Raw genomic sequence first — 13,284 nt, 5'->3', positions numbered from 1 at the left:
CCAATGGTACAGAATAGAGGACACAGAGACAAATCCACAAAATTATAACTACCTTATATTAGACAAAGGTGCTAAAAACATGCAATGGAGAAAGGATAGCATCTTCAACAAATGGTGCTGGGAGAACTGGAAATCCATATACAACAAAATGAAATTGAATCCCTTTCTCTCCCCATGCACAAAAGTCAACTCAAAATGGATCAAGGAGCTAGGAATCAGACCAGAGACTCTGCAATTAATAGAAGATAAAGTTGGCCATAAACTTCATCACATGGGGGCAGGCCCCAAATTTCTTAATAAGACACCTATAGCACAAGAGTTAAAACCAAGAATCAACAAATGGGACGAATTCAAACTAAAAAGTTTTTTTCTCAGCAAGAGAAATAATATGTGAGGTGAATAGGGAGCCTACATCCTGGGAACAAATTTTTACCCCTCAAACATCAGATAGAGCTCTAATCTCTAAAGTATACAAAGAACTCAAAAAGTTAAACAACAAAAAAATCCAACAACCTAATCAACAAATGGGCCAAGGACTTGAACAGAAACTTCTCAGAAGAGGATATACAATCAATCAACAAATACATGAAAAAATGCTCACCATCTCTAGGAAACAGAGACATGCAAATTAAAACTACTCTAAGATATCATCTCACTCCAATAAGAATGGCAGCCATTCTGAAGTCAAACAACAACAAGTGCTGGCGAGGATGCGGGAAAAAGGTACGCTCATACATTGCTCGTGGGACTGCAAATTGGTGTAGCCAATTTGGAAAGCAGTATGGGGATTCCATGGAAAGCTGGGAATGGAACCACCATTTGACCCAGCTATTCCCCTTCTTGGAGTATACCCAAAAGACCTAAAAAGAGCATACTACAGGAACACAGCCACATCAATGTTTATAGCAGCACAATTCACAATAGCTAGACTGTGGAACCAACCTAGATGACCTTCAATAGATGAATGGATTTAAAAACTGTGGCATTTATACACAATGGAATATTACTAAGCACTAAAAAATAACAAGATAATGGCATTTGCAGGCAAATGGATGGCATTAGAGCAGATTATGCTAAGTGAAGTTAGCCAATTCCTAAAAACCAAATGCCAAATGTCTTCTCTGATCTAAGGGGTGTGACTCAAAATGGGATAGGAAAGGAGAGCATGAGAAGAAGACTACCACTAAATAAGGAAGAGAGGTGGGAGGGAAAAAGAGGGAGAAGGGGAGTTGCCATGAAGATGGAAGGAGAATCTCATTGTTATACAGAATATATATATGATGTTGTAATGAGAAAAAGAATAAAAAAGTGTGTCACATTAGATTGGATAGAGAGAAAGGATAGGAGAGGAGGGGAGGAGTAGGGGGGATAGGAAGGGCAGCAGAATAGAATAGACAATATGATTGATGTATGTACATTCCATGTATGTATTATATGTCAAAATACATTCTGCTGTCATGTATGACTAAAAAAAAATAAAAATAAATTGTATGGTAAAGAAAAAAAGAATGTGAAGAGAAGAGAACCTAAAATGGGAGAAAAATTGTTGACACCTGAACATCAGGTTTAGTATTCATATCCAGGATATATAAAGAAATCACAAAACTTAACACTGTGAAAACAAGTATTCCAATCACCAAATGGGCAAAGGAACTGAATAGGCATGTCACATAAGAAATGCAAATTGCCAACAAATATATGAAATAAATGTTAAACATCACTACAAATTAGAGAAATGCAAATTAAAACTACACTGACATTCTGTCTCACTCCAGTTGGAATGACAATTATCAAGAATACAAGAAATAATGAGGATGAGGGAAAAAGGTTGTTGATGAGGATGTGGGAAAAAGGTTCACTCATACATTTCTGGTGGGACTGCAAATTGGTGCAACCAATACTGGAAAGCAGAATAGAGATTTTTCAGAAAACTTGTAATGGAACCACCATTTGACTAAGTTAGCCCACTTCTCAGTATAAACCCAAAGGACATAAAATTAGCATAATAGACCCAATAAACCAAAGGTCAAATAATCTTTATGATATGTGGATATGAACAAATAATCAGGAAGGAGAGGGAAGAATACAATTTGATTGAGTTAAACAAAGGGGGATAAAAGGAAGTTAGGGGAAGGGAATAGAAAAGACAGAATAATCAGACATAACTTTCCTATGTTCATCTATGAATATACACACAGTGAAACCCCATATCATGTACAACCATAAGAATGGGATCCTAATTAAAATAAGTTATATGCTACACTCTATGTGTATATAATATTTCAGAATTCACTCTACTGTCATATATCTAATAATAGTGAAGAAAAATAATAAAAAAATTTCCATACTATAAAAAAAGTTTTACAGTTTTTGGTGGTGGACAGTGAACTGGGGACCAGGCGTAGGATGATATATTGAGGGGAGAAGATATGAGGGTATTCAGTGAATTATGCCTTAGGAAATGTGAACAAGAAATCTAGTGAAGGGGGTTTGTAGCAGGAGAATAGAAAGGAGGTAATTTGGGGTAGACAATTACATGGGAATACAGTAGAGTACATAAAACAAACACACAAATGTTTTTGGTCTTGCTGTTAATTTGTAGTTTAATTTTATTATGATCTAATGAGATTCAAAGAATGATGTCTGTTGTTTTGTATTTGCTAAGACTTGCTTTGTGACCTCAAATCTGGTTTATTTTAGGGAAGGTTACATGAGCTTATGAGAAAAAACTGAATTCAGTCATTGTTAGGTGGCATATTTTATAGGCATCTGTTAGATCCATTTTATTTACAGTATGTTTTAGATCGGAAGTGCCTTCATCCATTTTATTTCTGAATGTTTTCTCTATTGGTGAGGGGGATATGTTGAAATAACCATTTTAACATATGGAGTTCTCTCTGACACAATGTCAAAAAGTGTTTATTTTGTATAATTAGGTACAATGATGTTTGTGGCACAAATAATTACTATCATTATATCTTCTTGTATTGTTCTATTTATCTGTATGAAGTAACTTTCTTTGCCTCTTACGATTTATTTTTTTTCTTGAAATATTTGCATAGTTAGGTATGAGAATAGCTACTTCTGCTTATTGTTGTACTGAATTTGAGCAAAATATTTATTTTTTAAAAAAATTTTTCTAGTTGTTGATGAACCTTTATTTTATTTATATGCAGTGCTGAGAATTGAACCTAGTGCCTCACACATGCTAGGCAATTGTTCTACCACTGAGCCACAACCCCAGCTCATGAAATATTTCTTTACATCCTTTTATGTTTACCCTGTGGGTGTCTTTGCTTACAAGATGAGCCTTTTGCAAACAGCATATCATTGGGTATTGTTTGTTAATCTACTCTGCCAGCCTATGTCTTTTAATTGAAGAGCTGACACTATTTACATTCATAGTTATTATGGAAGGATATTTGCTATTTTTCTACCACTTTGTGTTACCCCATATATTTAATTCAGGTTTCATTTCCATTTTAACTGTTATGTTGTGTTTTATCTATTTGGGCATTCTGTGTTTAGGCTTTGTAGGGTTTTTGTTTGTTTGTTTTGTTTTAATTTTATTTTTTTTAGTATTTTCTGTAGTGCTGGTTTAGTGGTCATCAGTATATTTTTTTAAACCTCATCTTGAAAAGTTTTTATTTCTCTTTTGATTTTGAAGGATAGTTTTGATGACCTGATATTTTTCTTTTGAGGCTTTTGAAATTCTCTCCTTGGTTTCTGTGTTAGGCATTTTAATTGTAAAATTAGTAAATGTTTCATGGAAAGGTTCCTTTTTAATCTTGTTTCTTTGGGGTTCTGAACGTGTCCTGTATCTGGATGTTCAACTCATTCCCAACTTTTGAAAAAGTTTTAGATACTATTTTACTGTAAAGCTTATCCATGTCCTTAACTTGTATCTCAGTACCCTCTTCAATCCCAATAATTCTTAGGGTTAGACCCTTAATGTTTTCCCAGACTTCTTGATTATTCTAGTCATGGTCTGTCAATTTATTTTCTTTATTGCTGAGTGTTCTAGAACATACACCCTGTCTTCAAGGCTTGAAAATTTGTCTTCTTTATGGTCTAAGCTATTGGTAATATTTTCAACTGTAATTTAAATTTGATTGATTGAGTCTTTCTTTACTGGGATTTCTCTTTGGTTCTTTTATCAGAATCTCTATCTCCTCACTGGAAAGTTCTTCCAGTCCTTACATTGTTTCTTTTAGTTAATTACTTAGATCTTCTTTTAGTTCAGTTTTCATTTTAAAGATCAAATTTTTATATTATTCTCTGAAATTTTACCTAAATCCACATCTGTAGATAAATTATTGGAGGTTTGTAGATATTTTGGAGGTGTCTTGAATTTTTTCCTCATGTTTTTTTAAGGTCTTATTTTTGCCCATCTTTTGAGATGGATAACTCTTCCTAATTTTTTATGGTGTGTGTGGGATCTTTAATGAGTTGCTATCTGTTTATAGTAATCCCTGGGATAAATGCATATTTCAATATCACCATATCCAGTAAACATACACACAGTGCTAAATTCAATCTTCAGAGCTGCTTCAAGAGGTGAGAATACCTGAGAGACATAATTTAAAAGCAAACTATAAATCAACATACATTTAAAAACTTACTAATATTTTCTGTAATTCTACTAACTGATGTAAAAACTAGGTGAGAAACAATGTAGAATAGACTGAAAATTAGGCATTAATGATTGTACACTCAAAACTAAATTATATTGGAATGAGGGAAAATAAAGGAAAAGAAGAAAGGTAAATAAATAGAAAAAAAGATTGGAACAAGAAGGGGAATGAAGTAAAATGGGGCTGGAAAGAAGTAAGAAAGAAAGGAGGGCAGTGTGAATTAGGAAGGAGAAAATAGCTACTAAGTAAAAATGCAATTAATTAAAGATTATATAAAGTCAGTTGTGTTCATGGAAAAAAGCATAATGTGGGAGTACACAATAAATCTCATCACATAACACAGCGACTGCAATAACAATTATAAAAAGATTTGCTTTTCTTTTCTTCTTGCTGAGATTTTTAAATGGACTCACAATTTTCACATACTCTTATGGTTATAAAAATACCTTGTAGGTTTGTGTGCTTTGGTTGAGGAGGCACACTTCACAGGCATGGGTAACCTGGAAGCTGGTATGTCTTCCCAGGCCCATTGCCGGTGGCAAGAGCCCAGAGTTGTGTCTGGGGCACTAGGGTGCTGCTTTGGGGGAAGGCATGGTGGCAGATGGTGGCATACATGTGCCTGTGGGTGTCTTTGCTTACAAAAGACTCCAGGTTCTGCTTTCTCTGCCAGAAGCATTAAGGTTAGGTAGAGGCTCTCAGCAGATTTGCACATCTCTCCAGGAGTGGCCTTCTGTCTGAGGTTCTTGTGGTAGCTACAGGTGTCAAAAGCATGTGCCACCATCTTGGCATCACCCTGTTTGGCAGATATGCTGGATGGAGACCCCAGGTAGGGGAGGAGTGCATGCTATTTCTTAGGCTATGTCCTTCCTTGCAGTGGCAGCTGGAAGACATGGTGCAGGTTGTTCTCTAATCTCTGTCATCCCTAGGAAACACCCATAGGGCAAGTCACACAGCAGTGGTACAAGCAGATTTCTAGCTTGTCCCCTGCCAGTCAAAGGCATTTTTAGTGATTGCCAGCATCAGAGGTGCGCCCTGTTCTCTAGTCTTTGCCCTTCCTAATAAAGGAGCTTAGAGTGGGAGGAAAGCCCTCAGTAAATTCACACCGGCTCTCCAAGCTTGACCCTCCCTCTCTGAGATGCTTGTGGTGGCTGCCAGCATCAGAGGTGCAAACAAGTCTCCTGGCACCACACTGTTTGGCAGACGTGCTCACTGGAGATTCCCTAGAGGGTGTATGTTATTTTGTGGACTCTACCCTTCCTGGCACGGGCTGCCATCATCAAGGTTTGTGCTGCTCTCTAGGGACATATGTGGCAGCTTACAGCAGCAGTGCACACAGATCCCCAGTCCTGGCCTTCCCTGTCAAAGGTGTTTGTGGTGATTGCCTGTGTCAGAGCTGTGTGCTACTCTGCACCACCATGCTTGATGAAGGCCAGCAGTATTGGTGCAGAGGTGCATACAATATCCTGACAGATATTCTCAGCAGCAGCAGTAGAGGAACCCACCACTTCCTAGGTACTGTAATCCCTGGAAGTGTGGTCACTCTGCTCTTTACCCCTTCCAGTTGTAGACACTGGTGTGGTGAGGAGAGCATGGTACCCTTTAAGTCACAACGTTTTCAGTTCACAGCTCGCTTCATCAGTTTGCTTCAAAGGCATTCCCTATGATATTTACTAGTATTTCTATATTGAAGTTATAGTGATCTAATTGCTTCCTGAGTATTAAGTTTAGACATGGTTGCTTCAAGATGGCTGATCACTACAGTTCACCAGAAATTTGAGAAGAGCAGAATGGTTCTCAATCAGTAGGTGGCTTATCCGCTTCTGTCCCGTGTTATCTCAGGCTGAATTTCTCTGTACCTTACTTTTTCCCCAAGTAAGTCTGTCTGCTTTTCCTGTTCCTCTTTCACCCCTTTTACTCCAACTCTCAGTCCTCCCTTGTTGGGACAGGTCCTGTTTCCAGGTTAACCACTTATTTCCTGTTTTTTTTTTTTTTTTTTGTTCAAGGAACAAGAATTACTGAATATATCCAAGCTTCTGACCTTCTAATATTGTAAGAAAGTGCATACCCTCTGTAACCTACCTCTTTGCTTGGATATTCATTGACTTCCTTGATTGCAAACTGCAAAGAAATGGGACCTACAGCTCACTTCCTTTCCACAATCTCGGGTCGTCTTCTCCAACTTTCTTCTAAAATACATTTGCCTCCATTTGATTTACCTTTAGGTGACAATTCACTGCTGTTTCTGAAGGAGTTTGACAGAATATGTATGATAATTATTTCTCTAATACTTTTTGTGTGGTTTTGCCAGATTCAATCAGAGACAATATGATGTTTCAGAGAAAAGGAACATTGTTTTTTTTTTTCCTTCAGATGTTGTGTGTTTGACTAAGGGATGCAAAAGAAACCTAATGCAAAAGAAACCCAGATAATGATTAATCAAGATAGTGCATTGCATTTACTTGCTGAGAAACATTTCAAAGGACTGCACATTTTAGAAAACCCAATTATATATGTAAAACACATCTTAGCAAGACAGCTATTACTACCACCACATTTACAAATAACACAAGTAAAACACAGATATTCAAGTTATCTGAATAAAATTTTTGCTACCAAGTTGTAGAGAGGCTTCTAATTTCCATCTCTTTAACCTAAAGTTAATTTTAGTTATATCAGTATGCTAAAATAATGCTATATAATTATCAAGCTGTTGTGAAAGAATTTTTTCATAAAACATATTGAGGCAAGATTTTTTTTTTGTGTGTGTGTGTGTTCATGTGCCTGCAAGTAAGTAAATATGAAGAAATTGAAATGGACTATCCTAGTTCTGAAATTCACAGGATATGTTAGTTTGAACATTTCTAATAGCATTTGGTCATCTACCCATGGTTATCACAAAAGCAATAAGACTAGATTTGGACACAATTGAATATTTTCCATGGTAAAAAATATTTATTTTACACATTTTTTTCTAATTTCTGTGTTTTGTTATTTTTGGTCTGAGATCAAAACTAATTAAAGTCTGGGGACTCTCTTCCCCTGGGGTATTTACTAAAAATTTTTTTCAAGGCCTTAATGACAAGTTACCAAACAATCTGCCAAGTTAGATCTTAATCAATAATACAAGTCAGTATGAAGACACAAATGGTGTGACTACATTGTGTACAACCAGGGATATGAAAAATTGTGCCCTGTATGTGTAATATGAATTGCAATGCATTCTGCTAACATATATAACAAATTAAAATTTCAAAAACGAACAGAAAAAAATAATACAAGTCAGTTTTCAATCTTCATGGTAGTGTAGGATCATTTCCACAGATGAATGAGTTTACCATCTACATCTAGCCAGCAACATTTTTCTAGCCAACAATTTTCTATGTAAAAATAGGCTGCATAGTGAGAAGATACATCTGAGTGCAGAAAATTTAGACGTCAGCAATTCTAAACAGAATTTAAGCTAGATCTCAAACTGGGGGAAAAGCACATTATGTACCTTGCTTGGACATGGAAATTATATAGAGAGTTTATATGGCTAATGTTAATTTTCACAAATGTCAGAATTTGGTGATAATGCCTGTAACAGGAAAAGAACATCTTAGTGACAGTTTTAAACATATATTTGGTAGGTTGCTTAAAATTTATGTTTAGGGGAAGTAGTATGGAGTCAATATTTATGTTTGACTATCTGTTTTTAACTCTTTACCACCCTTAATGATCAAGTTCTTAATTTAATAAGTAGAATAAGTCATTGAATTTATGCTTTTCCTTTTAGAAAAACTGTTTGTTGAGCTGTGATTCTGGGCACTTGAGTTTATTTCAAACTACCTTCTATGTACTCACAGAAAAATCTGAAATCATGCTAACATCAAGGACATATTGTGTTCCAAAATGATATAGATATTTATAAATGGAAGATTTTTTAAAAAGGTTAGTAATATATAACATTATGATCCTCATTTTGTATAGATTTGGTTTCATCTATATTAAGGAAATAAATAATATGTTAAAGCTGACCATCAATAAATGTTTATTCAATTGAATAATTAAATGATGAAATATGCTGTATTTTATAGGAATTATTTAATAAATTACTCAGAACTTTTTATAGTGGTAATTCATATTTCTACTCAAAGAACAGTGTCAATGGTCTAATTTTATTCATTATCCATGTTTTATATCCTTAAAATGATACATTTTTTTTGTTTTAGATAGTTGATGATTATCTAGCATGTACTTATGAAACATTAAGATTTTAAAATAACAATTACTAAATTTAAATAAAAATGAATTAAACATACTTTGATGTTTTTCATTTACCTCTAATTTTAATGATTAAACATTAGCTATTCTACTTAATCTATTTTTGATCTCTTTACCACTTTTATTCTCAAAGTTATAAACATATAACCTGATGAATACAAAGTTATGAAGGTATAAACTCATAATCTTGATGAATGTTATGCCTTGTATAATAGAACTAGAGCAACTTGCAGAACAGGGTAATTGTAATGATACTTAGATAATTATAATTATTGACAACTTTTGTGCACTTAGTGCAATGCTTCGTGATCACCTTATAGTTGAGATCCTTTGCTTACTTTTGCTCTAGACAAATAAATCAGGTCCTAGCCAGGTGTGGCGGTGCATGCTTGTAATCCCAGTGGCTTGGAGGCTGAGATAGGGGATCATGAGTTCAAAGCCAGCACCAGCAAAAATAAGGTACTAAGAAACTTAGTAAGACCCTGTCTGTAAATAAAATACAAAAAAAGGGCTGGGGATGTGGCTCAGTGGTTGACTGCCCCTGAGTTCAACCCCCAGTACCCACCTACCCCCCAAATTAAAATAAATCAGGTCCTATAGCAGACAGATGTGTTCTATATGTGTAGGTAGATGGAGTTCTTAGTTCAGTGGAAGAAAAGGACAGGCCAGATAATGTGTCTAAACATAAATATACAGATAAGAATTCTATGAAATTATACAGGATAAGAAATTTGCAAACTTTCAGGGTTATATGGTTTAAAAAGTTTACATATAAATATGTGTAAGAATTCCAATTTGTTTTTTACCTACTTATGCCATGTGACTTTCACCAATTGACCTGGGTTTTTAATTATGAGGAACCCACTGTTCTTCATATTTGTATAAATTGCTGTGTAAATATGGCAGACACAGCTTAAAATAATTTCTTATCTAACTCACCAGGCTTCTTTTACCCAGACATTAGTACTCTCCTCTATGTTGATATAGCATTTATTTCATATGTCAACTCAGGGTTTATTGAAGATATAGACCCTGTCCTAATTCATTTATGCTCCCATTTTAGCACCTAGTAGAATATGTATAAAATAAAGTGAATACCCGCAAAAGTAACATAAAAATTAATGAATGATAAAGGATTTTCAAGAACTATTTTAATTGCCACTCTGAAATAGTATTAATCTAACTTTCAGTAGAATTAGTGCTTGATGCTCACTAATGACAGAATGTTTAATTATTAGCTCAGTAGTTTATATTTCTTTAGACTAATGACTAAAATAACAGCAGTGCTTTTTCTTCTTCACCGATATCATTTGTCACAAATATGACCCAAATATAAATACTTGTAAAAGAACCATGAACTTAAACTAGAAGGTGGCATTGTTTTACATTATGAAATTTCCTGATCCAATAATAGAAAACAGAATGTTCATGTCTTTTGACATATGTGCTTCTTCAGTCCTGTTCTGACAGAAAATGCTTATAAATATGGAAACTTCTACAAGTGCAATGAAAATGTGAAAATGCTGAATTCCATGGAATTTGTTCAACTTTCTGTTTAGCAAATGGTTAATAGCTTATGCTCTTTGGAAGTTACTGACCTGGTTTTATTGGACTTCAGTGAAGTAAACATATTCCTAACACTCAAATATTATTATTTTAAAAGAAATATGGGTACACAGAAAACTGTAATAAAGATAAAAAGTACCAGTCAATTTCATAAGTAGTTTAAATATAGTAACTCATCTAAGTCTCATGACTACCCTTTGAGATACTAAATGGATGGGGCTTGACTTTGAAACAGCACAAATCCTGATCTGTGCTCTTAGCCCACAAACTACACAGTCTCTCTGTTATGCTGGTAAAATGGCAGGAGTTATACCACTAAGGTACAGAGGAACCCAAGTAGATAGGGAGAAATCTTTTTAGAATTTCATGAGATTGTAAGCTTTGAAGAAGCTCCAACAATAGAAATGAAATGGTTAATCCTGAGGAAAATAAAAACAAAGGTGCAGCTATGTGAGCATGCAAACATTGTGGGAACACCACAAGAGTACTCATTTGGTTGGAATTTGAGTAATATGTTTAAAAATAATAGAACATAAATTTTGTAAGGCAGCTTGGCTCCAAGTCACTGAAGATTTAGAATTCTAGATATTAAAACTTTACTTGGTCAGCAATACGGAATATTAATGATTTGGGGGCAGGATTATTATGTAAACCCAGAAATTTCTGTTGCTCTATTTATGGCATGATGAAAATTAGCCAAAAAGGAAAATAAAACAGTATATTTAATTAAATTTTATTAAATAATTGATTTATAATTTAAACAACTAAATTTAATAAATTAACTAGGTTTTCCTTTATGTTTTTGTCCAAATATACAATTGTTAATAGTTAGAACCCATGATTATTAGAAATGGTATAAGATTTTAGGCACAAAATTTTAGAAGGTAGGTTTACAGTTTACAAGGTTCTTTACCCACCTTAAAAAAACAGAAGAACGAACAAAATTGTGAGTTCCACAGAGGCTAAGAAACCCTGAAGTTGATCAGTCTTTTCAGTATTATCCATTTTAACAAAATTTAGATGATTGTTGAACAATATATGGTAGAGTCTCTGGTGAGATGATGGCAAATACTACCTGTTAATCCAGAATTGGAGAGAATGTTAAAAATATTTGATCCATAGATTGATATGTTATAGTGAATATACTGATTGATATATGTATACTGAATATCACTGGCTTTAATGTACTTTATTTGTGCCCCAACCTTGTTACATTTCTTACAGAGGCATGATGCATGGGAATGAGACCTTAGTAACTGATTTCATCCTTGTGGGACTCTTTCCTGAATTTCGACATTCCACTGTTCTCAACTCCATAATCATCTTTATCTACATCCTTGCCTTCTTGGGAAACATACTTTTGATTGTCTTGATTTGCAGTGATTCTCGGTTCCATACACCCATGTACATTCTCCTCAGTCAACTTTCCATCATTGACTTGACATTAACTTCCACCATTGTCCCAAAGATGGCCTCAAACTTTTTTACAGGGAAAAGGAGCATATCGTGGATTGGCTGTGGAACACAAAGTTTCTTTTTTCTGATGTTGGGAATGTCAGAATGCCTCATCTTGACTCTCATGGCTTATGATCGTTATGTGGCTGTCTGTAACCCATTGCGTTATCCCACCATCATGAGTACCAGGATCTGTCTGCACATGATTGCTGGGTGTTGGATTGGAGGGTCTTCAAGTTCATTTATTCACACAGTATATCCGATGCATTTTCCCATCTGTGGGTCAAGGGAAATCCAACACTTCTTTTGTGAGGTCCCAGTCCTCATTAAGCTCTCCTGTGAAGACACTTCAGTGTATCAGTTAGTGGTGGTAGTGACAAGCATTGTGCTGCTTGTTGTCCCTTTTAGTCTCATCACAACTTCCTATACTTTTATCTTCATCACTGTTTTCCATATGAATTCTGTTAAGGGCAGAAGGAAAGTTCTGGCCACCTGCTCTTCCCATCTAATAGTGGTGAGTCTTTTCTTTGGCCCAAATATATTCATCTACATGACTTTCACTTCTTCTCATAGTCCACAGCAGGACCAGGCACTTTCTGTTTTCAGCAATATCCTCACTCCCATGCTGAACCCCATAATCTATAGCCTGAGGAACAAAGAGGTGGTGGCAGCTCTCAGGAAGCTCTCTGGGAGATGTATGATATTGTAGTAGATGAGTAGTCCTTCCATGCGGGAAAATGACATGTTTATGACCAAAGGCAAAAGTATAGATTAAAGTCTGAAGACCAAGAATGTATGGTTTGCTTTCGGGAAACCAAGATGATTGTGGCTCTATGTAAATGCAATTTTTTATATATGATTTTCCAGATCTCCAATGGAGATTTATATACTTTTTAAATAAATACCATTGGGGCATTATTAAGTTAGAAAAAGTGTTATTTTTTATTAATTTAAAATTACATTTAGTCTGAAATCTCTGAGGTTCTTAGAAATTTCCTACAAGTAAGGACTTTGGGTCTCAAAATAAACATAGCTTATTTGAATCTTCTTCGTACTTAGGATAGGAAGACTATTGAAATCAGAGTTAATTATTAAAATGAACTATTGCTAGGTGAATTCCATGGTCAAATATTAACTGATATCTTTTGTAATGCAATATGTTAAGGAAAATGGCTTGTTAAACTACCAGAGTATAAGATATAATTATTTGTATATGTTAGATATCATAACTTCATGCTCTTCAGTACCAACATTATTTTTTTGCATGTTTACCACCTATAATTAATTATATAAACTCCACAACTAAACATTCAAATCCTATTTTTTAAACATTTTTTTTTAGTTATAGGAGGACACAATACCTTTA

The 13,284-nt window shown here is 34.8% G+C and overlaps 1 protein-coding gene across 1 annotated transcript; it reads left to right on the top strand.

Moving 5' to 3' along the window:
• Positions 1 to 11,691: 11,691 nt before the first annotated feature.
• LOC308652217 (olfactory receptor 2T27-like) lies at positions 11,692 to 12,627 on the top strand (the record flags this gene model as incomplete). The annotated part of the gene is made up of 1 exon (XM_081299991.1): positions 11,692 to 12,627. The coding sequence occupies one exon, from the start codon at positions 11,692 to 11,694 to the stop codon at positions 12,625 to 12,627; it is 936 nt and encodes a 311-aa protein (XP_081156117.1).
• Positions 12,628 to 13,284: the final 657 nt, after the last annotated feature.

Source organism: Spermophilus citellus (genome assembly GCF_964194105.1).
Source record: "Spermophilus citellus genome assembly, chromosome: 1".
Lineage (NCBI taxonomy): Eukaryota > Metazoa > Chordata > Mammalia > Rodentia > Sciuridae > Spermophilus > Spermophilus citellus.
This window is presented reverse-complemented; position numbering and strand designations above follow the sequence as displayed.